Source organism: Portunus trituberculatus, chromosome 12, assembly GCF_017591435.1.
Source record: "Portunus trituberculatus isolate SZX2019 chromosome 12, ASM1759143v1, whole genome shotgun sequence".
Lineage (NCBI taxonomy): Eukaryota > Metazoa > Arthropoda > Malacostraca > Decapoda > Portunidae > Portunus > Portunus trituberculatus.
The window spans coordinates 13,608,562-13,632,879 of NC_059266.1; the positions used below are offsets into that span (position 1 = coordinate 13,608,562).

At 40.4% G+C, this 24,318-nt stretch overlaps 2 protein-coding genes across 3 annotated transcripts in view; one reads left to right on the forward strand and one right to left on the reverse strand.

Moving 5' to 3' along the window:
- The window catches only part of LOC123502605, a 104,780-nt gene that overhangs the window by 75,068 nt on the left and 5,394 nt on the right, over positions 1 to 24,318 (forward strand). The gene's annotated exons all lie outside the window — the stretch shown is intronic.
- LOC123502604 (pancreatic triacylglycerol lipase-like) overlaps positions 1 to 24,318 on the reverse strand; it is a 94,391-nt gene that overhangs the window by 22,061 nt on the left and 48,012 nt on the right. Inside the window, exons 4-5 of the mRNA XM_045251768.1 lie at positions 18,748 to 19,356; positions 928 to 1,060 (exon numbers count right to left, since the gene is read on the reverse strand). Coding sequence (XP_045107703.1) covers positions 928 to 1,060; positions 18,748 to 19,356 — 742 coding nt within the window. The remainder of the gene's footprint in view (positions 1 to 927; positions 1,061 to 18,747; positions 19,357 to 24,318) is intronic.

A 24,318-nucleotide genomic window follows, 5' to 3' on the forward strand; every position in this document is an offset into this window, starting at 1 on the left:
TTACTGATTGTGATTTTATAATAAGACTTTTGTGAAGTTGTCAGGTAATCCTGTATTAATTTTTTCTTTGATGTGTTATCACTATTTTTGAAAATTTTTAGCACCTCAGTAATGTAGGATAAGACATTATGGCTGTTTCTAATGTAGCGTTTCTAATGTAGAAACACAGTTTTCATGAAGACAACTAATGCATATGCGCAGAACCAAGAAAACGCATCGAAGGAAGAAATAAAGGTAAAAAAAAAAAGTTAAAAATGATGAAACAAAATTATCGAGATGAAAAAAAGTTGAAGAAAAGGGAATTTATTGAAATAAAATTATTGAAAGAAATCACAGAAAAAAATAAATAAAATAAAAAGGAAAATAATAATGAAGATAAAAGTCGTTACGAATAGAATAAAATAAACTAGGTAAATGTGTAGAGTTAAAACAAAACATCAAAGGAAATTTTGAGTTGATAGTATTTGAATGGTATCATCATCACCATCGTCTTCGCTCTGTATGTCATCGTTATCTCTCTCTTTGTATATATTTTTGCGGTGGATTTCGTAAAATGTACAAAAGAAAGACATGCTGGACAACACGAATAGGTTTAGGTTAGTAATGGTGAACCGTGATTGGCTTTGTTATCACCTCTAAGGCATGAGTGAAATAACAGCAGTGTTGTCATCATTCATCAATCACTAATTAGATCTGGCGTGTGTGTATGTGTGTATGTATGTGTGTGTGTGTGTGTGTGTGTGTGTGTGTGTGTGTGTGTGTGTGTGTGTGTGTGTGTGTGTGTGTGTGCAAAAATAGCGCAATTATATTCCTGTTAGATAATTTTGGGACTGGAAGATTGGACATTTCGAGCATGATTCTTTCATGTAAAATGGAAACAGATAAATGCATATACCTAAGCAAATACACAAGTACTAGCAGACTCACAGCAGTACGGGGACTTGGCATCGGTGTCAAGGTACAACCGGACACTCTCCCGCTGTTGATTGCTGTACTCCTCCGCCCTCATGCCCATGTAGGCGCACTTCGTGTTATCCTCCCCGCAAGAAGCACAGCGGCCCTGACAGCAAAGATTCATCGATTCAGTGGACGATAGATAGGAGGGAGAGAGGTGAAGAAAATTAATGAGTATATGCAACAGCAAAAGCAATAATAAGAGCAACAACAACAATTACGAAAACATCATCCAATACAACAACAAATAAAATTACTACTAAGAGGACAACAAATACAACAGCAAATGCAACGACGACAACAATAACGACAACAACGATGACAACAACGACGTCAACAACGATGACAACAACCATAACAGAAACAACACGATAACTACGGAAAAAAATACACAACAACCATAACAACAACAAATTATGAAAAAAAAGTACAGCAAGAAAAAAGAGAACAAAGAAATCGTTTTTATATCGTACTACATTTATTACTCAAAAGAAACAAATTAATAAAATAATAAAACTCTCTTATGGAAAATACAGTGAGAAGAAAACGACAAAGAAATCATGTCAATCTTCATATACATTCAAAAGAAATAAAAAAATAATATAAAAGCCCTTTTCAGGGTTTAAAACTCTGGATTAAGGGTGCTATGAACATATTAAAGCCAGTGTGACGTTACTGAACGTTTTCCTTTTTGTCTTGCAGCACAACAGGGCAGTCACTGCCTATTTTTTTTTTGCCAAACCTTTTAATCTTGATCTTTATTCAATATATGGTTAAATTTAGTGGATACTTCGTTAATTGATCATATTATTCACTGGTAAATATGTAAACAACAAAAGAAAATTCATTAGAGGTCCTACTTTTTATCTTAATTTTTTTCAGAAATTGAACCTTTTTAGTAGATAAGGCCTGAAACTTTATTGATATAAAGGATATGGTATATGCTATTCCAGCACAACAAAAGCAGAGTCAAAACGATACACTGCCTACCACAAGCATACCAGGATAGGCGACTTTGCTCTGGCAGAGCATCACTGATCCCTCTCCCTTATGTATGGCAACGTCGCTCTCTATCTCGCGCAAATGGACAACAGCCAAACATCAGTAGAGGATGACTACTGATATTAAATTCAAGGATTATATATTGCACAAGTAAACAAGAAAAAAAAAAAAAACTAATGAAAGAAAAGAAATTTGTTATTTGAACATTATCGATAATATCATTCAACTTTTTCTTCAAGAACATCTGTGCATGGAACTGGTTATCTGCCGAGGTGACAGTGGTAGGTGTGACCTATAGACAAAAAAAAAAAAAAAAAATAAAAAAAAAATAAAAATAAATAAATAAATAAAAAAATAAATAAAAAAAAAAAAAATGCTAGCTTAGCTCCAATATATAACAGAGTCAGAACTTTTTAAATGATGGATGAATAGTTTTAACTACAAAGGTCATGTAGCGCCTCTACAATATATTAATTAAGACAATATTGATAAAAAAGAAAATTAAAAACAATAAGAAAAAAGGTAACTAAAAAATCTAAAATTACAATAGTCAAATAAAACATTAAAAATACATATAATAAAATGAAATAAAATTCACACATTCGGGAGAAGCCAAGCTTCTCCCAGGTACTTGTACACGTCATGGCCCTGGGCCAGACACTCTGGTCCAAGGACCTTTGAGATATAATAGACACCGCTATCTCTACCACGACAGCGGTAGAGGTAGCGGTGTCGTAACTCGATCAAACTAGGGCACTCTACCAACAGGTGCCGCACGGTGAGCGGCACCAAGCAGTCATCACAGTAAGATTGAGGGTCCCTGGTCAGGAGGTACCTTTGTGTAAGGTACTTGTAACCTATACGAAGTCGCGCCAATAAAGTCTGTGCACGGCGATCACGGACATGGGTGTATGTCCACTGACGGAGTGTGGAAGTAGTGATCTCTCCCATTTTCGAGGTTGCGACTCCCGTTAGCCATCTCCTCTGCCAAATTGCTGCAACCGCCACACGAATTACATGAAATACATCTCAAAACGGAACATGGGAAGGAGATGGAGCGCGACTTGCTGCCTCTTTAGCGAGGCGGTCTGCGTGTTCATTCCCTGGAACATTAACGTGACCAGGGACCCAACATAACCCAACACGATATCCTCGTTTGGTAAGAAGATATAGCCACTCCAGGGCTGATATAACCAAAGGATTAAGGGAGACAGTGCAAGAGAGAGCAGTAGGAGCACTGCGACAGTCACTAAAAATTGTAAAAGACGAAACAGGGAGAGTAAAAATTATCTGTAAAGCTAGGAAAGACTATGGCAGACACGTCCACCGTAAAAACGGACGCCACTGAAGGAAGGCTGCCACACCGATAAAAAGAGGGGAAAACCACATTAAACCCAACGCTTGCGTCGGATTTGGAACCATCAATAAAAACGGGGATATCATCAGAATGGATAAAAAAAGTGTTCTAAAAACAGTGTGTGGGACAGAGCTGGCAGAAAATCCTTCATGCCATCCATGGAAGTAAGGCATAATAGATAACAGGAAGCTGCCAATAACCAACTCGTGGGAGACGGAAAGAGTACACAGGAGTGGGATCGATAGATAAATCCGCCATGAGATTTGCAACTCGATGGCCAAAAGGTTTAGGGAGACCAGGTCGAGTGACCTGCGAACGAGAGTCCCGCAATATTGACAGACAAGGGACAGAATCAGGAAGACGGTGGGTGCGAAACCAACACCGGAGCATCGAAGACTGGCGCCGAAGGTCGAGCGGCCAGAATCCAGCATCCACTAATAGACTAGGTATTGGAGATGTCCGAAATGCACCCGTAGCCAAGCGGACCCCAGCATGATGCACGGAGTCAAGCAAGCGTAGCCGTGCATCCGTTTCGGATGAGTAGATCTCACAGCCGTATTCCAGCTTTGAAAGTATAAGTGTACGGTGCAGAAGCAGCAAAGTGTCCCTGTCCGCACCCCAAGAGGTGTGACTTAAAACCCGAAGAAGGGATAGTGCCGTCCTGCAAGACGCTTTAAGAGAACGGAAATGGAGAACCCAAGTAAAACGGTTGTCAAACAATAGGCCAAGATACCGAATGGCCTCCACACATGAGATGCGTCTATTGGCTAAATATAAATCGGGATCTGGATGACACCACGATTACGACCAAAATGCATAGACACGGTCTTTGAGGTGGAGAAACGAAAACCATTTATGTTGGCCCAACTGGACACCCGATTGATTGCCAGTTGGAGCTTTCGCTCAATCAGTGACATCCTACCAGAAGCAAAGAGATGCAAAAGTCGTCCACATATAAGGAGCTGTGAACGCCATCTGGTAGAGTATCTGTAACACCATTTATGGCGACTGCAAATAGAGTAACACTAAGAATACTTCCCTGTGGGACGCCATCACTTAGAGCAAGAGCCTCGGAGAGAACACTCCCCACTCGAACCCGTAAAAGACGTCTGGATAAAAACTGCTGAATAAAAATAGGAAGGTGGCCACAGAGGCCAAAATTATACAATGAACGTAAAATGCCATGACACCAAGCTGTGTCGGTTACCTGGTGGTGGTGATTAGTAAAAGCCTCACAAATAGAAGACTCCAGGGATAGAAGAGCATCAGTAGTAGACCTCATTTTTCGGAAATCATACTGTACAGATGACAAGTAGTTTCCCCCTCTCCAAGTACCACATAAGCACACATTTACCAGCTTTTCCAACACTTTACAGATACAGAATGTCAGAGAAATAGGACGATAGCTCGTAGCCTGAAGGTGATCTTTCACAAGCTTAGGAAATGGAAGAACCACTGCGACAGCCCAAGAGGATAGAAAATCACCGGTATGCCAAATCATATTATAAAGATTTATTAAAAAGTTAAAAGCAAGGTCAGACATGTGACGCAAAAAAACATAAGGAATGTCGTCTGGACCAGGAGAAGAGTCATGACACTGAGACAAAGCAGTCCACAACTCGGAAGCAGAGAAAGGGACATTATAAGACTCCTCCAGCCGAAGAAAAGTTTATGCCAAGAGATTCCATTCTCTGGCGGTGACGTGCAAAGTGCACTGGCAAAGTGCTCTGCGAAGAGGTCGGCGACAGTCCTAGGGTCTGCCACCCTTCGCTCAGCAGACAACAAAACTGGTGTGGAAGGAGCAGAATACTTCCCTGCAATTCGGCGGACTTTGTTGAAGACATCCGTAAGAGGGGTGCAGACGTTTATGGAAGAGACATAAGCTCTCCAAGAGGCTCTTTGTGCCTCTTTCAAAACGCGGCGGGCCAGAGCTCGGCAGCGTCGAAAAGCTTCCAGACACTGCGGGTCCCCACGATGTCGCCGAAGACGAGCGAAAGCTGCCCGTTTCTCTTGCACAGCATTAGTGCATGCTGCGGTCCATCAAGGAACGGGACGCTTAGTAAAGCACCCAGACGTCCTAGGGATTGTCTGAAGCGCTGTTGAATGTACAAAATCGGTAAAATAATCGACAGCCTCAGCACAAGTAGAAAAGTCAGCCAACGGACGGATAAAAGAGCTAAAATCTGCCTTGTCTAAAACCCAGCGTGGGGGCGGAAGCTGTGGCTCAGAGTTCACAGATTTCAATAAAATAGGAAAGTGGTCACTACCGTGTAAATCCGGTAAGACCCGCCAATTAAAATCAAGGAAAGAATTAGATGTACAAATAGAAAGATCGATAGCTGTAAAAGTCCCAGTAGGACTATGGAAATGTGTGACATCCTCAGAATTAAAAATATCCAATCCCTCTTACTCAATAAAAAAAACTGATTAAAACCCCGCGAGGATTACTAGCACCTTCATCCCACAATGGGTGACGGCCGTTAAAATCTCCCAACAAGAGAAAAGGCGGAGTCAGCTGACGAACGAGACCGTCAAGCTCACCCCTGGAGCCCCCCCAGATGGGAACCGCCTTGTCGTGATGGGGGAGCTTGCGTGCCCCTGTGATCTGGCGAGCTAGGCTAGAGGGAGCTTAGGCCCCTGCTCTGCCCTTTCAAGGGGGAGAGGGGTACCCATGCTAGTAAGGTCGCCAGTGAGGGGCCAGACTAAATGGTTCCTACGTAGGCTGCCAGTGGACCAGCGGAGCCACCCGCTGGAGGGATTGCCCAATAGGGGCCGTCCTGTGCTGGATGGTTGGGTGTCCAGGCTGGGATGCTTTGGGAGGGGGGGATCTCAGCTCTGTCGTGGACAAACATTCGTACAATGTGGGACCTTTTTTTAAAATGACTGGTCCGCATGGGGACCCCGTCCACGGCAGCCAGCTCTTCTTCCCATTGTAGTCCTAGTAGGTGGTTTCCCTTGCCCCTGGAGCCACTTTATTGTGTAGCTTTATATATATTGTGAAACACTAATAACAGTCAGGTTCTCGTGAGGTGGCTGACCTGGACCGCGAGACGTCATCTTCAGGTCTGAGTGGGAAGGAGGATTCCCCTCCACAAGAGCCTCCCGCATCCGTCTCTTGTTCTGGGAGTTCTTCTGAGGGACGTATTTCTGCTGCATATGACTCCCTTGTGATGGTAAATGTAAATCCATCTTCTTCTTATCACGCCTTGCACTCCTTTCTCAAGGATTATGGCACGGTTATCAGTATTCGACTTGTTTACGATTAGGATTTTCCGTCCAACCGCTGCTATGTAACGTTTCTGTAATGCGATGAAGCTCGTTTGGCTGTAGAACATGCAGCATCTTTGCCCCTTGCTGGCTCTGGCTTTAAGACAGAACTTCTCCACTCTCGCAATATTTAGGACAGTGACACGGACTACATCCCAAATCTTTTTGACCACCATTCTGAGAGTTCAGTTCCTGAAGTCCGCCAGATCCCGCCTCCACGTTAGTTTGTGGCCTACTGCAAAAATAGGCACGGGATTTTCATACATGCCTCCTAGTACCTGTCAAAAGAGATCGGCACGATTCCTGAGGGAAACCTCAAGAAATACGGTAAGGGGGTGCTAGTGAGAGCGAAAGATATCACGCAGGCAAGGATGTTGCAACATCTACCATGTCCTTCTGACAACATGTTTGAGACTATTAAGGCACACCCCACCTTTAATTACAGTAAAGGTTGTGTGTACAGTCAGGATCTTTAAGAATTCCCTGATGAGGAAATACTAGCAATGTGTCCTAGCTCAGTCCAAAAGGTGACAAAGATGAGGAACTCCTCCAACATGGTTCTTCTCACCTTTTTTGGTTCCACCCTTCCTGACCGTGTTAATATCGGACCTATTAATCTTAGGGTGAGGCGCTTTATTTCCCGTCCTCTTCAATGTTTCCTGTGCTACGGCTACGGCCATGGGAAAAGCTGCAAAGAAGCTTTTCGATGTGGTAATTACTCTGCACTAGACTCATCTTCTGAGGAGCATTGCAATGCTGCTGCTTATTGCTTCATTGCCTTAAGGTATCACCTGGAGCAGGATGTTTTACAGCTTCCAAACAGTCAGTTCATCAGCCTTGGTAGTGCCCACCGCGAACTCCTGTACCGCCAGAAGGACGGTACTTGTGCAACATCCTATGCTTCTTTGGCCGCTCGCTCTTCAGCTGAGTCTGCCGGTCCGAAGACAACTCCTGTTTCCTCTCGCTCTGTTGTGGCGGGTGGTCCTGTTCATGTGACTAATATGTTTGCCCTTTTGTCCGCCGACTCAGTTGAGTCACCTGCAAGGAGCGACGACAATAATACGGACTTGACCAAAATTACCCATGTAGTGGATGTCCATTTGCCCCCTTTATCGCCTAAGCCTTTGAAGGGCCTGACCAAACGGCACCGCGGCTCTGTGGAGTCGATAGATTTAGCTCAGCCTAAACAGTCTAAGGTTTCTCCCGGTGTACATGATCGTGAGTCCTCCAGGGACCGTTCTGCAATGGTAGCGCCAGTTGTTTCTGTCCAGCCTTCTGTGACGCCCTCCGTCTCAGATCCGGCTTCTTGTGATGAGGACGGTCTTAGCATGGAGACGTCCGATTATATTGTCACAGCCGTCCCTCGTGAACGCTGTATCAAAAAGTGCAGTCCAGCCCGACCCTCGTCTTCCGATGACCGGTACATCTCAACTCCCAGTGTTTTCTCGTCGGTTGATTATTTCTAGTCAGGTGAGTCACGGGCAGCCCCTTCAAAAGGCTCCCCCATCCACTGCACCTAAATAGTAATCTTCAGGCTTCTACAGTGGAACTGTAGAGGCCTTCGCGCCTCGTGGGGGGAACTCCGAGCTTTGCTGTCTGAGTTCTCTCCAGCCTGTGTAGCTCTACAAGAGACTATGCTAGGTTTTAGTACTTATTCTAGTCCTCCTGGCTATCGTGCCTTTTTTAACACTCCTTTCCCTGACCAGGGCCACCACGGTGGCACAGCTATTCTAGTCCGTCAGGATATACCTGTTATCCGTTACAACAACTCTCCCTTCAGGTGGTTGCTGTTAAAGTCTTTATGGGACGACTGTACACCATTTGCAGTTTATATCTCCCTCCTCGGCTTCCTGTCTCCAGGGGTGAGCTTGACGGCCTGGTGCGTCAGCTGACTCCGCCTTTTCTTTGTTGGGAGATTTTAACGGCCGTCACCCATTGTGGGATGAAGGTGCTAGTAATCCTCGTGGGGTTTTAATCGGTTCTTTTATTGAGGATGAGGATTGGAGGTTTTAAATTCTGGGATGTTACACATTTCCACAGTCCTACTGGGACTTTTACAGCTATCGATCTTTCTCTGTGTACATCTAATTCTTTCCTTGATTTTAATTGGCGGGTCCTACCGGATTTACACGGTAGTGACCACTTTCCGATTTTATTAGAATCTGTGAACTCTGAGCCACAGTCCCGGCTCCCACGCTGGGTTTTAGACAAGGCAGATTGACCTCGATTCACAGACCTTAGCTCTTTTATCCGTCCGTTGGCTGACTTTTCTACTTGTGCTGAGGCTGTTGATTATTTTACTGATTTTTTACATTCAGCAGCGCTTCAGACAATCCCTAGGACGTCCGGGCGCTTTACTAAGCATCCCGTTCCTTGGTGGAACGCAGCATGCACAAATGCTGTGAAACAGAAACGGGCAGCTTTCTCTCGTCTCCGGCGACATCGTGGGGACCCGCTTGGCCTGGAAGCTTTTCGGCGCTGCCGAGCTCTGGCCCGCCGCGTTTTGAAAGAGGCACAAAGAGCCTCTTGGAAAGCTTATGTGTCTTCCATTAATGCCCGCACCCCTCTTACAGATGTCTTTAGCAAAGTCCGCCGAATTGCTGAGAAGTATTCTGCTCCTCCCCCACCAGTTTTGTTGTCTGCTGGGCGAAGGGTGGCAGACCCTAGGACTGTCGCCGACCTCTTTGCGGAGCACTTTGCCAGTGTTTCCCGGAGGCATCGTGCAGCCACGGGCGCACGTCACTGCCAGAGAATGGAATCTCTCGGCATAAAATTTTCTTCCGCTGGAGGAGTCTTATAATGTCTCTTTCTCTGTTTGCAAGTTGCGGACTGCTTTGTCTCATTGTTATGACTCTTCTCTTGGTCCAGACGACATTTCTTATGCCTTTTTGCGTCAAATGTCTGACCGTGCTTTTAACTTAATGTTAAATCTTTATAATATGATTTGGTATACCGGTGACTTTCCATCTTCTTGGGCTGTGGCAATGGGCCTCCCATTTCCGAAGCCTGGGAAAGATAATCTGCAGGCTACGAACTACCGTCCTATATCTTTGACATCTTGCATCTGTAAAGTGTTAGAAAAGATGGTAAATGTAAGACTCGTGTGGTATTTGGAGAGGGGGAAGTACTTGTCATCGGTACAGTACGGCTTCCGAAAGATGAGGTCTACTACGGATGCTCTTTTATCCTTAGAGTCTTCCATTTGTGAGGCCTTCGCTAATCACCACCATCAAGTAACAGTGTTTTTTGACCTGGAGAAGGCCTACGACGCGGCTTGGTGTCATGGCGTTTTACAGTCTTTGTTTAATTTGGGCCTTCGTGGCCACCTTCCTCTTTTTATCCAGCAGTTTTTATCCAGACGTTTTTTTACAGGTTCGAGTGGGGAGTGCTATCTCTGAGGCTACTAAATGATGGCGTTCCACAGGGAAGTATTCTTAGTGTTACATTATTCCCAGTCGCCATAAATGGTGTTATTGATACTCTCCCAGATGGCATTCACAGCTCCTTATATGTTGATGATTTATATATTTCATTTGCTGCTGCTAGGATGTCACTGATTGAGCGCAAGCTCCAACTGGCGATCAATAGGGTGTCCAGTTGGGCCAACATGAACGGTTTTCGATTCTCCACCTCGAAGACCGTAGCGATGCATTTTTGTCGCAACCGTGGTGTCCATCCAGACCCGGATTTATACCTCGCCAATAGACGCCTCTCCTTCGTGGAGGCGATTCGATATCTTGGCCTTTTATTTGACAACCGTCTCACTTGGGTTCCCCATTTCCGTTCTCTTAAGGCGTCTTGTCGGCAGGCATTATCCCTTCTTCAGGTTTTAAGTCACACCTCTTGGGGTGCGGGCAGGGACACGTTGTTGCTGCTTCACCGCACACTCATACTTCCCAAGATCGAATACGGCTGTGAGATCTACTCATCCGCAACGGATGCACGACTATGCACGCTTGACCCCGTGTATCATGCTGGGGTCCGCTTGGCTACAGGTGCATTTCGGACATCTCCAATACCTAGCCTTCTAGTGGATGCTGGTTTCTGGCAGCTCGACCTCCGGCGCCAGTCTTCGATGCTCCGGTGTTGGTTTCGCACCCACTGTCTTCCCGATTCTGTCCCTTGTCTGTTAATGTTGCGGGACTCGCGTTCGCAGACGACTGACACTCGACCGAGTCTACCTAAACCTTTTGGCCTTCGAATGGCAAACCTCATGTTGGATTTGTCCATCGACCCCATTCCTGTCTACTCTTGGCATTTTCCGGTTGTTTCATTGTGCCCTCCTGCCATGGATGGCAAGAAGGATTTTCTGCCAGCTCTGTCCCACACACGGTTTTTAGAACACTTTTCTTATCCATTCTGATGACATCCCCGTTTTTACTGAGCTGTCTGCCATACTCGTAGTCCTAGCTTTACAGATAATTTTTACTCTCTCTGTTTCTTCTTTTACAATTTTTAGTGACTGTCGCAGTGCTCTTACTGCTCTCTCTTACACAGTCTCTCTTAATCCTTTGGTTTTATGAGCCTTGGAGTGGCTATATCTTCTTACTAAATGAGGATATCGTGTTAGGTTCTGTTGGTTTCCTGGTCACGTTGGTGTTCTAGGGAATGAACACGCAGACCGCCTCGCTAAAGAGGCAGCAAGTCGTGCTCCATCTCCTGCCCCTGTTCCGTTTCGAGATGTATTTCTCTCTATTCGTGTGGCGGTTGTAGCATTATGGCAGAGGAGATGGCTAACGGGGGTCGCAACCTCGAAAATGGGACAGATCACTACTTCCACTATCCCTCAGTGGACATACTCCCATGTCCGGGATCGCCGTGCACAGACTTTATTGGCGCGACTGCGTATAGGTCACACGTACCTTAACACAAAGGTACCTGTTGCCCAGGGACCCTCAGCCTTACTGTGAAGACTGCCTGGTGCCGCTCACCGTGTGGAACTTGGTGGTGGAGTGCCCTAGTTTGATCGAGTTACGACACCGCTACCTTTACCGGTGTCGCGGTAGAGATAGCGGTGTCTACTATCTCTCAAAGGTCCTTGGACCAGAGTGTCTGGCCCAGGGCCATGACGTTTTTAGGTTTTTGGGAGAAGCTGGCCTTCTCCCAAAGCTATGAATTTTATTCTTATTTTATTATGTATTTTAATATTTTATTTAGTTTTGTTGTCCTTTTTTTTAGTTTTTAAACTACTGTATTGTTTTTAACTGTTTTTAGACATTTTAAATTTTTGAAGCGTCGCCATATGACCTTGGCTGTTGCGGCGCCTTTTTTAAAATCCATCCATCCATCCATCACCCTTGGAGACAGGAACCCGAGGAGGGAGATATAAACTGCAAGTAGTGTACGCTCGTCCTATAAAAACCTTAACAGCAACCACCTGAAGGGGAGAGTTGAGTTGCAAGGGAACAATAGGTATGTCTTGACGGACTAGGATAGCTGTGACACCTTGGTGGCCCTGTTCTGGGAAAGGAGTGCTAAAAAAGGCACGATAGCCAGGAGGACTAGAATAACTACTATCACCTAGCATAGTCTCTTGTCGAGCTAGTCTCTTGTAGAGCTACACAGGCTGGAGAGAACTCCGACAGTAAAGCTCGGAGTTCCCCCCACGAGGCGCGAAGGCCTCTACAGTTCCACTGTAGAAGCTTGAAGATGACTATTTAGGTGCAGTGGACGGGCGAGCCTTTTGAAGGGGCTGCCCGTGACTCACCTGACTAGAAATAATGAAGCGACGAGAAGACACCGGGAGTTGAGATGTGCCGGGTCGTTGAACCGCAGCCTTTCGGCCTACCGTTGAGTGATGCGAACCATCATCAGTCCTACCGGTCATCGGAGGACGAGGGTCAGGCTGGACTGCACTTTTTGATACAGCGGGTCCACGACGGACGGCTGTGACAATATCATCGGACTGTCCTCATCACAAAAAGCCCGATCTGAGACGGAGGGCGTCACAGAAGGCTGGACAGAAACTACTGGAGCTACCATTGCAGAGAAGTCCCTAGAGGACTCACGATCATGTGCACTGGGAGAAACCTTAGATTGCTTAGGCTGAGCTAAATCTATCGACTCTGCAGAGCCGCGGTGCCGTTTGGTCAGGCCCTTCAAAGGCTTAGGTGATACAGGGGGCAAATGGACATCCACTACATGAGTGATTTTGGTCAAGTCTGTATTATTCTCGTCACATCTTACAGATCACTCAACTGAGTCATCGGACAAAAGGACAAACCTATTGGCCAAATGAACAGGACCACCTGCCTCAACACAGCGAGAGGTTGCAGAAGTTGTCGTCTTCGGTCCGGCAGACTCAGGTGAAGAGCGAGCGGCCAAAGAAGCATACGATATCGCACCAGTACCGTCCTTCTGGCGGTACAGGAGTTCGCGGCGGACACTACCAGAGCTGATGGACTGAGAGTTAGCAAGCTGTAAAATGTCCTGCTCCAGGCGATACCTGGGGCATTGCCTGGAATGTACCTGGTGAGCATCACGGCAATGGAAACAGTAAGCAGGAGCATTGCAATGCTCCTCAGAGTGTGAATCTAGTGCAGAGCAATTACCACATCGAGCAGGAGCTTTTACCGTGACCGTACCCATAGCAAGAGAAACACTGAAGAGGGCGAAAGACAAAACGTCTCACCCTAAGATTTATAGGACCGATATGAACACGGTCTGGGAGGGTGGAACCAAAGGTGAGAAAGACCATGTTGGTAGGATTCCTCATCTTAGTCACCTTCTGGACTGAGTTAGGACACAGCCAGTATTTTCTTCCGGAAATTCGTAAAGATCCTGGCTGTACACACAATCTTTACTATAATTAAAGGTGGGATGAGCCTTCACAGTCTCAAACATGCTGTCAGTAGGGCATGGGAGATGTTGTAACATCCTCGCCTGCATAATATCTTTAGCTCGCACGAGCATCCCTTTCCCGTATTTCTTGAGGTCTCCCTCAGGAATCTCTTTGGACAAGTACCGGGAGGCATGGATGAAATTCCCGCGCCCATTTCTATAGTACGCCACAAACCAACGTGGAGGCAGGATTTGGCGGACTTCAGGAACTGAACTCTCTGACTGGTGGTCAAAAGGATTTGGGATGTAGTCCGTGTCACTGTCCGAAATATTGCGAGAGTGGAGAAGTTCTGTCTTAAAGCCAGAGCCAGCAAGGGGCAGGGATGCTACATGTTCTACAGCCAAACGGGCTTCATCGCATGACAGAAACGTTACATAGCAGCGGTTAGACGGAAAATCCTTATCGTAAACAAGTCGAATACGGAGAACCGTGCCATACACCTTGAGAAGGGAGTGCAAGGCGTGATAAGAAAAAGGGATTAACATTTACCATCAAAAGGGAGTCACATGCAGGAGAAATGCGTCTCTCAGAAGAACTCCCAGAACAGGAGACTGCTTGAGGCCCTTGTGGAGGGGAATCCTCCTTCCCACCCAGACCTGAAGATGACGTCTCGCGAGCCAGGTCAGCCACCTCACGAGAACCTGACAGTTTTATGTGTTTAACCATATGTATAAAGTTACACAAAAAATTGGCTGCAGGGGCAAGGGAAACCACCTACTGGAACCATTTAGTGTGGCCTCTCACTGGCGACCTTACTAGTATGGGTAGCCCACTCCTCCTCGAAAGGGCAGAGCAGGGGCCTAAGCCCCGACTAGCCTATCTCGCCAAGTCACAGGGGCACGCAAGCCCCCCCCCCCCACCACGACAAGGCGGTTCCCATCTGGGGGGAGACTTTGTAAATGAAACAAGTGATATATTTACATAACGGAAAGGATTTTCAGTGGTGAAGTATCCCTCCCAGACCCCAAAAATAGGGAACCAAAAATCATGCTAGATTAGCTTTTGAGCTAATATCTTGAAACCAACTGCAGGCCCTTCAGTAAAACCTATTCTTTTCTGTGGTAACCTGACCCAGTCAAAGAAGGCTAAAACATTATACACTGTACAGGATTTCGGCATTTTTTAATGCTTGAAAAAAGTCAGCCAAGGGGAAGAAAATATTACAAAAGGGGTCAATTGAGTGCTGGTTTTCTACAACAAAAGTAAAAAGTTAGCCAAAATTAATTAAAAGATATCTTGATAATATCTTAAAAGAAGTCAAGTCGTAGGAAGATGGAAATACGGAAGCAGGCAGGGAGTTCCAGAGTTTATCAGAGAAAAGTATGAATGATTGAGAGTACTGGTTCACTCTTGCTTGCTTGCTTGAAAGCCTTGTGCAGCGAAGCCAATGGAGGAGGGGAGGAATGCAATTAGCAAGATCAGTAGAAGAGTTAGCTTGGAAATAGTGACAAAAGATGCGACATTTTGGAGGTGAGAAAAAGGCTGAAAACAGTCAGTTAGAGGAGGGTAGTTGATGAGATGAAAAGCTTTTGATTCCACCCTATCTAATAAAACTGCTGAGGGGAAGCTTCCAAACATGTGCAGTGTACTCCATACAAAGACGGATATTAGCAGTTGGAGGGGAAAGAAAAGTTGGCGGAGACGCCTCAGAACGCCTAGCTTCATAGAAGCTGTTTTAGCAAGAGATGTGATGTGAAGTTTCCAACTAAGAGTATGAGTAAAGGACAGACCAAGGTTATTCAATGTGGAAGAGGGAGACAGTTGACTGTCATTGAAGAAAAGGGGATAGTTGTCTGGAAGGTTGTGTCGAGCTGATAGGTGGAAGAACTGAGTTACTGAGGCATTGAAAATTTTCTCTGCCGCAATCAGAAATCATACAGAGATCAGAAGTCAGGCGATCTGTGGCGTCCCTGCATGATCTATTGACTTCCTAAAGGCTTGGTCGTATCTGAAATGACGTGGAAAGATGTAGGCTGGTATCATCATCACAGGAGTGGATAGGACAAGAAGTTCGGTTAAGATCATTAATGAATAATAGAAAGAGAATGGGTGACAGGACAGAACCCTGAGGAACATCACCGTTAATAGATTTAGGAGAAGAACAGCGGCTGTCTACAACAGCAGCAATAGAACGGTCGGAAAGGAAAATTGAGATAAAGTTGCAGAGAGAAGGATAGAAGCAGTAGGAGGGCAGTTTTTATATCAAAGCTTTGCGCCAGACTATATCAAAAGCTATTGATATGTCTAACGCGACAGTAAAAATTTCACTGAAATCTTTAAAAGAGGATGACCAAGACTTAGTGAGGAAAACCGGAAGATCACCTGTGGAGCGACCTTGACGGAAGCCATACTGGCGATCAGATAGAAGATTGCGAAGTGAATATTTAAAAATTTTCCTATTCAGAATAATAGAAAAAAAAAAAACTTTAGACAAGCAAGAGATTAAAGCTACATGACTGTAGTTCGAGGGATTAGAATGGTCACCCTTTTTAGGAACAGGCTGAATGTAGGCAAACTTCGAGAAAGAAAGAAAAGTGAAAGTCGGTAGACATAGTTGAAAGTTTGGCCAGGCAAGGTGCAACCTTGGCAGTGGTGCCATCAGGATGAGGGAAGGCAAGATGAAGAAATTAAGTTATTGGAGATGTTTTTGGCTAGATAGATGCCAGAAGTCTCGAGGGAAGTTTGAGTTGGAAAAATTTTGACATTTTCCATTTATAAAGTGTTTGACAAATTGAAGAACAAACTTGGCATGACTCCGGGCAGGAACAGAAAGTGCATGAGATTCAGGAGATGAAAGACAACCAATCTATCATCTTTAACATGAAAACAGGCTGTGTTGAACCAATTTTTAGATGGTTTAGGTTGAGAGAAATAATGACAAATGTACGCCTCCATGCCAGACACTATCAACGCTGTTATGCGTTTATCACAAAGAGATGGGTCTCTGACACGTAAACAGAAATTATTCAAGAAAAAATCAGCATAATACCTCCTCAGGTCCCCGTAACTGGCAGAGGGAAAACACCAGAGGCACCTCTGCTTCGGGGATCCTGAGAAGGGAATGAAGAAATAGGACAAAATACAGAAATTAGATTGTGATCGGAGGAGACCAAAAGAGATGAGAGGGTAACAGCATAAGCAGAATGATTAGAGATAAGGAAGAGATCAAGAATATTGGGCGTTTCTCCAAAACTATCAGGAATACGAATAGGGTGTTGCACCAATTGCTCTAGGTCATGAAGGGTAGCAAATTTGAAGGCTAGTTCACCAGGATGGTCAGTGAAGGGAGAGGAAAGCCAAAGTTGGTGGTGAACATTGAAGTTTCCAAGAATGGAAAAGGTAGAGGGACAGAATATGCTCCACTTTGGAAGTAAAATAGTCAAAGAATTTACTATAGTCAGAGAAGAAACAAATTTAGGCCGCCGTGGTACAGTGGAACCATGCGTGCTTTGGGGTCCGAGGGATCTCCAAGCGCACGGGTTCGAATCCTATCCACGGTCCGAGTGTAGGTTGGGCTTCCTCACTCGGGGCAACGGTTTCCTAGCGGGTGGGCTTTGAGATAGGAGGTACCCCAAAAAGTATCCTCTTTAGCCCATAAATTCCTGTGAAAAGCCCATCTAATGTAAAAAAAAAAAAAAAAAAGAGGAGTTAGGGGAGAGATAGACAGCACATATAAAATTAGTTCCACACTGTGGAAAACTAAGAAAATTCGAGGGCGTGGGCACGAGAGCAAGTTAAGTCGTTTCGCACTTAGACGCAACATCCAGGTTTGGAACAAAAATGGGAATAGATAAAGTAGGAGGGAACGAGGAAGGGGCTACTATCAGTAGCCTAGGGAAGGCTGTACCTCGGTTATAAAACTCTTTTTTTATGTTTTGGCCTACTGCTCCTGTAGGTTTATTTAAAGAGTATCGGAAGTTCAGCTTCCACCCATTAGTGGGGCAGGGAAATTTTATTTATAGTGGTATCTATATTAGGGCCCATACCACTACCCAAGCGCATCTTGGGTGGAACCACCTAGAACATGGGTATCATGTTGACATGTAGATAACTTTAAACCACTTGACAAATGGCATAGTTTCACAGAGGTGGGATTCGAGCCTTCGCCTGGGACGTCTGTCCGATCCAACGCTCACTACCTTATCCACTGCACTACCGCCTTCTTACTAAGTATCTTGATATATCTTTTCTCTATAACAACTTCTGTAGCATTTGCAGTCTTAGATGTAAATCTATAATTTGTGGAGCATCATTGCACAGTTTATTCTTCATTAAAAAACAGATGTATGAGATAACTGACATAAAACACCTTAGTCCTTAGCTGAACCTACTCTCACATTGACCAGGATAAATATATATCACCTTTCCATATCCTGAAACTCATGTCGTTTAATGTTCGCCAAAAACCTTCCTTAAGTTCTTCATCAATGACTTCATCTTCTCGTGACCTCTTGGTATCTAGCCAAAAGCATGAACAATATTTTCTATTAATTCACATTCTACTTTATTCTGATGGGTCCACTGCTGTCACCTTTATCATTGATGATGAATTTATATCTCAGACTTACTATGAACTCTATATTGGATAGCCCATGGCTTTCTTTTCCTCTCTCCTCTCTGCTTTATACAACTTTATTTGTCTTAATTTCATACAACTAGGCTTTTTTTTTTTTTTTTAACCCTGCACTGATAATCTAAGAACTATAACGTAATCCATATGACTCCTTGCATACCACCTATTTTTTACTCATTATTTTTCAGCGATGTATGGAACAAAGTGCAGAGAGAGAGAGAGAGAGAGAGAGAGAGAGAGAGAGAGAGAGAGAGAGAGAGAGAGAGAGATGGGGAGGGGAGAAAGAAGAAACAAATGAATGAGCGAGTAAGAGTAAGATAATTAAGACGAAGGATAAATTGCAGACACGATGGATGTAAAAAAAAAAGTGCGAGAGAATAACTTAAGGAGGAGACATGGAAAAAGTGAGGCGGAAGATTGCGCAGCATTAAGAAACATACAAAAAAGCGAAGTAAGCATTGACGAGAAAAAGAAAACTAGATGATGACGAGAGAAAATTAAAGAAGGAAGGAATAAGGAGGACGAGGAGTAATACTAAAATTGCAACAACAGAAAACACTAAAAGAACTATGAACAAAGCCGACCCATGAACTATTAGCTATTGGGAGTGATATGATTCTCTCTCTCTCTCTCTCCAAAAACAGGACTGTAAGAAAAAAAAAAGAAAAGAAAATAAGGAAAGGATAAGCAAAGGACCAAGAAAAAATGGAGAAAATTACACGTAATAAAAAATCCATGACATCATTTTCTTACCAATTCGAAGGACTCATAGTCGACACATTCATGGGCAAGATACGGACAAGGTTGCTGCAGGACGTCCGTGAACAGTTTATAGGAACGTCCGTGACTGCACGCCGCCAGCTCCCTGATGCCTTCGCCAATATCTTGAATCACGTCGATGCCAATACTGATGGGGTCGCAGCCAGGTTGGTCGTGGCCAGCATTAGGGTAAAAGTCGACGTTCCCCATCGGTTGATCGGTACCGTAGCCCAGCGTGTAGATCGGGTCTGAGTCCGTGTGGATAGCATCGACAAAGACTGCGTCAGTGGGATCAAGACGGATGAAGTCAGGAGTGCCCGTGAAGTAAGGTCCCGCGGGATCCATGCCAGTGATCCGCCCCAAGCCTTGAATCTTCTCCCCAGCGTATCCTGAGGTGTGGGCACCTAAGGAGTGACCGATCAAGTGCACGGAAGAAGGGTTCAGCTGATATTCATCAATAAGAAAATTAACGAAGTGAGCAATTTCCAGGCCCACCACACGGGTGTTGGCAGTGGCGGTGCAGTACATGGGCAGCGAGCCACCCCCCCAGTCCACGCGCACCACGTTGTAGTCCCCGTAAGCCAGCAGGGCTTCTGCCATCTTCTGCGAGTACAAATATTGTTTCTATGAATGTCATTCATTATCTTTTTGAATGTTTTTTTTTTCATTAAGACAATCAGAAGACACATATTAATAGTTTTGATTAAACCAATAGCTTTCACAATACTCAACTAATAGTATTTGAAATTGAGAATACAAAATCAGAGTCTGACTATTATCATGATGGGGACTGGGAGCTGCAACAGGACAACACTATAATTTATTCTTTGACATTTCTCGCATGACTAGGAACACTGTAATATAAAGTACGATAGGCATACGTAAAGCATCGTAGCGATTGCTATTCACTCACAGAAAAGTTTTGTATACATGCAGTGAAGAGATTACGATAATATTCACGCAAGCCACTAACTTTTTCTCTTTTTATAATATGAAAAATATTTCTCTTCTTTTAGAGATAACTTTTGGTAGAATGAGAGTAATTAGAATTTCCTTAGAGTGGATTATCATGGATTTGTGGCATTTATTTAATATTCCCAAAAGAAACCGTATTCTACAAACCGTGTTATAGCTATACATCGTCAATGACCGTCAAAACTCTTCTCAGAATTTGGGGGAACATGGGTGTATAACACGATCCTCAACATTTTTATTATTAATCTAACGATAGATATCAGTAATGATATTTGATGCAATGATGCATTATCATAAATAACTCCCAGGAGGGATAAGATCAGCCCGCTCGGCCTGCATGTGTCGGGCGTAATCTTCTGCTTATCATGGTTCTTTTGTTTGGATACACTGTCTGACTATTCCCAAAAGTAATGTCAAAAAAATTTAGATAAAAGAAAATTGATCTATGTTAAGAGCCTATTTGTTTTTATGTATCTAAAGTCTACAAAATGTGAGCCTTTAAAGTCAGTAAAGGGACGGTCAGGAACTCTGTGAGACCTGACGATAACTGTAAAGAATACGGACCAAGGAAAATAAAGAGGATTATATGTCAGAAAAAATATAATGAAGTGTGGTAAGACATTTATTTATTTATCTAATTTTCATTTATCTATTCATTTATTTATTATCTTTTGCATGTTCTTAAGTTCCATCTGCACGATGCTTTGAAGTGCATAATGTAAGCCAGGCTCATATGAAGGAGTTTTAAGACAACATCCGACACAGAAAAAACGATGAGTCCATATCCTATTGTGTGTGGCCAGCTATGCACAAGTGTTACTTATTACCCTTTTAATGCCTATTTAAATTTTTTTTCTAATTGGCTTTAATTTCGGGTGATTTTCTTACTCTACAGACCGATGTGATTTAGCATAGACTTGGCGTAGAGAAGAGTGGCGAATGAATTTTGCCAACTTCTGTGAAATAGCCCGGCGTAAGGTAGCCAAAGTATAATTCACCACGGTCTTCTACTGGTCACCAAGCCAGCCGTTCCCAAAAAAAGGAGCTCAGAGTTCGTATTGACCGATCTTCGGATAGAATTGAGACCGCACAACACATAGGGGACAGCAAGACTATGGACCCATGCGTTAGTACACTCCGTATACTTCAGAAATGTCATATATATATATATATATATATATATATATATATATATATATATATATATATATATATATATATATATATATATATATATATATATATATATATATATATATATATATATATATATATATATATATATATATATATATATATATATATATATATATATATATATATATATATATATATATATATATATATATATATATATATATATATATATATATATATATATATATATATATATATATATATATATATATATATATATATATATATATATATATATATATATATATATATATATATATATATATATATATATATATATATATATATATATATATATATATATATATATATATATATATATATATATATATATATATATATATATATATATATATATATATATATATATATATATATATATATATATATATATATATATATATATATATATATATATATATATATATATATATATATATATATATATATATATATATATATATATATATATATATATATATATATATATATATATATATATATATATATATATATATATATATATATATATATATATATATATATATATATATATATATATATATATATATATATATATATATATATATATATATATATATATATATATATATATATATATATATATATATATATATATATATATATATATATATATATATATATATATATATATATATATATATATATATATATATATATATATATATATATATATATATATATATATATATATATATATATATATATATATATATATATATATATATATATATATATATATATATATATATATATATATATATATATATATATATATATATATATATATATATATATATATATATATATATATATATATATATATATATATATATATATATATATATATATATATATATATATATATATATATATATATATATATATATATATATATATATATATATATATATATATATATATATATATATATATATATATATATATATATATATATATATATATATATATATATATATATATATATATATATATATATATATATATATATATATATATATATATATATATATATATATATATATATATATATATATATATATATATATATATATATATATATATATATATATATATATATATATATATATATATATATATATATATATATATATATATATATATATATATATATATATATATATATATATATATATATATATATATATATATATATATATATATATATATATATATATATATATATATATATATATATATATATATATATATATATATATATATATATATATATATATATATATATATATATATATATATATATATATATATATATATATATATATATATATATATATATATATATATATATATATATATATATATATATATATATATATATATATATATATATATATATATATATATATATATATATATATATATATATATATATATATATATATATATATATATATATATATATATATATATATATATATATATATATATATATATATATATATATATATATATATATATATATATATATATATATATATATATATATATATATATATATATATATATATATATATATATATATATATATATATATATATATATATATATATATATATATATATATATATATATATATATATATATATATATATATATATATATATATATATATATATATATATATATATATATATATATATATATATATATATATATATATATATATATATATATATATATATATATATATATATATATATATATATATATATATATATATATATATATATATATATATATATATATATATATATATATATATATATATATATATATATATATATATATATATATATATATATATATATATATATATATATATATATATATATATATATATATATATATATATATATATATATATATATATATATCCTCCTATAGCTCCCCAAACTAGACCAAATAAATTCAAAACTTCTTTTATCTACTGAGTTTTCCTAGAATACTGATTGCAACAAAATATCAAACTCAAATGAGAAATTTATCAATGATCAAACTTTATTTGAAGTAAAACTTCTAAAACTGATTCATCACGGCTACATGTTCTTTAAAAGGAAGTCACACTCAATGATCTCTTCACCTTAGATTGGCTCAATCTTGCTTTATCTTGAGGGTAAAGTTTGGCCTAGGAAGGTGCTAAACAGCCTAGTCTAAATTTTCCCCTCAGGGGTAAATCTAACTTTGGCCAGTTTTCACTCCGGGCTAAAATTCGGCAGGGGTGAATTCCAATCTGGGCAAGGGGTGAATTCCAATCTGTTACACCGGTTGGCGTCTCTAAGGCAGACGCCCTTGGAGTTTGCCACGGCTAAACGTTTCCGCCTGTTCCTTCCTAAATGCAGTCAGCAACAGCCAGCATGCGTTTCTTTCAAGAACTTACAGTTTCGTGGTTGTCCTGTTCAGACACCTACCCCACATTATAGAGGCGCCTTTGGCGTTTTGCCTTGGCTTCTTGTTTTGAAAAATCTGAACTGCTGATTTTTTATGGAATGACTTGGTGCTTTCGTCTCAGTCTTGAGGCCATAACAAAAGTAATTGCGTCTGGCATGGAGATGTAAATTCTTCACTCGATCTCTTGACCTAAACCTTTCAAACAAAGGTTTAGCACAGCCTGTTCTCGTGCTATACATGATAGAGAAATGGCCCATAAAAGGAACTTGAGTCCTCCGTCACCTGAATTTTATGCGCTTTATATTCTTGCCCCATATCATTATAAGTTTGTTCTCCAACTATGTAAAAAGTCTTTCATTAATGGAAAGACAATTGGGTAGCATATTAGCCCCACAGGCCTTTCAAACATGAGTTTGTTCAAAGATAACAAAGGGGTGTGGAGCACTGGTGTCGTGCGCATGTGCAGTGGTGTCACCTGGGAAAAATATGGACCCGGGAGTTATTCGGTACAACAGCGGCGCCACAGAAGCCAGTGCTAACATTTTACGTATCTTGTGCTATACCACTTTTTATTCTCTTGTTTCTGGGTGGAGTGATGAGAATTTTGTACATTTTTTGTAAACCTGAAAGGCTACTACATAATTATGATCGTGATAGTACGTGCCTGAGATTAGTTGTCGCCAGAGAGGCGCATGGCGAACATCGTAGGCGAGTACAAAGTTGATGTGGATCGGCTGACCACATCACCTAAGATTATAGTCATAAAATGAGATTCCTTGTGATCTAACATGGTATCTTGGTGTAGAGCGTAAACTGTCAGTCGCGGAAATATCTTCGCTTGAAATTTCATCTTTGGGAGGGATACTCCAAAATTTTGGATTATAAAGGCAGGAATCC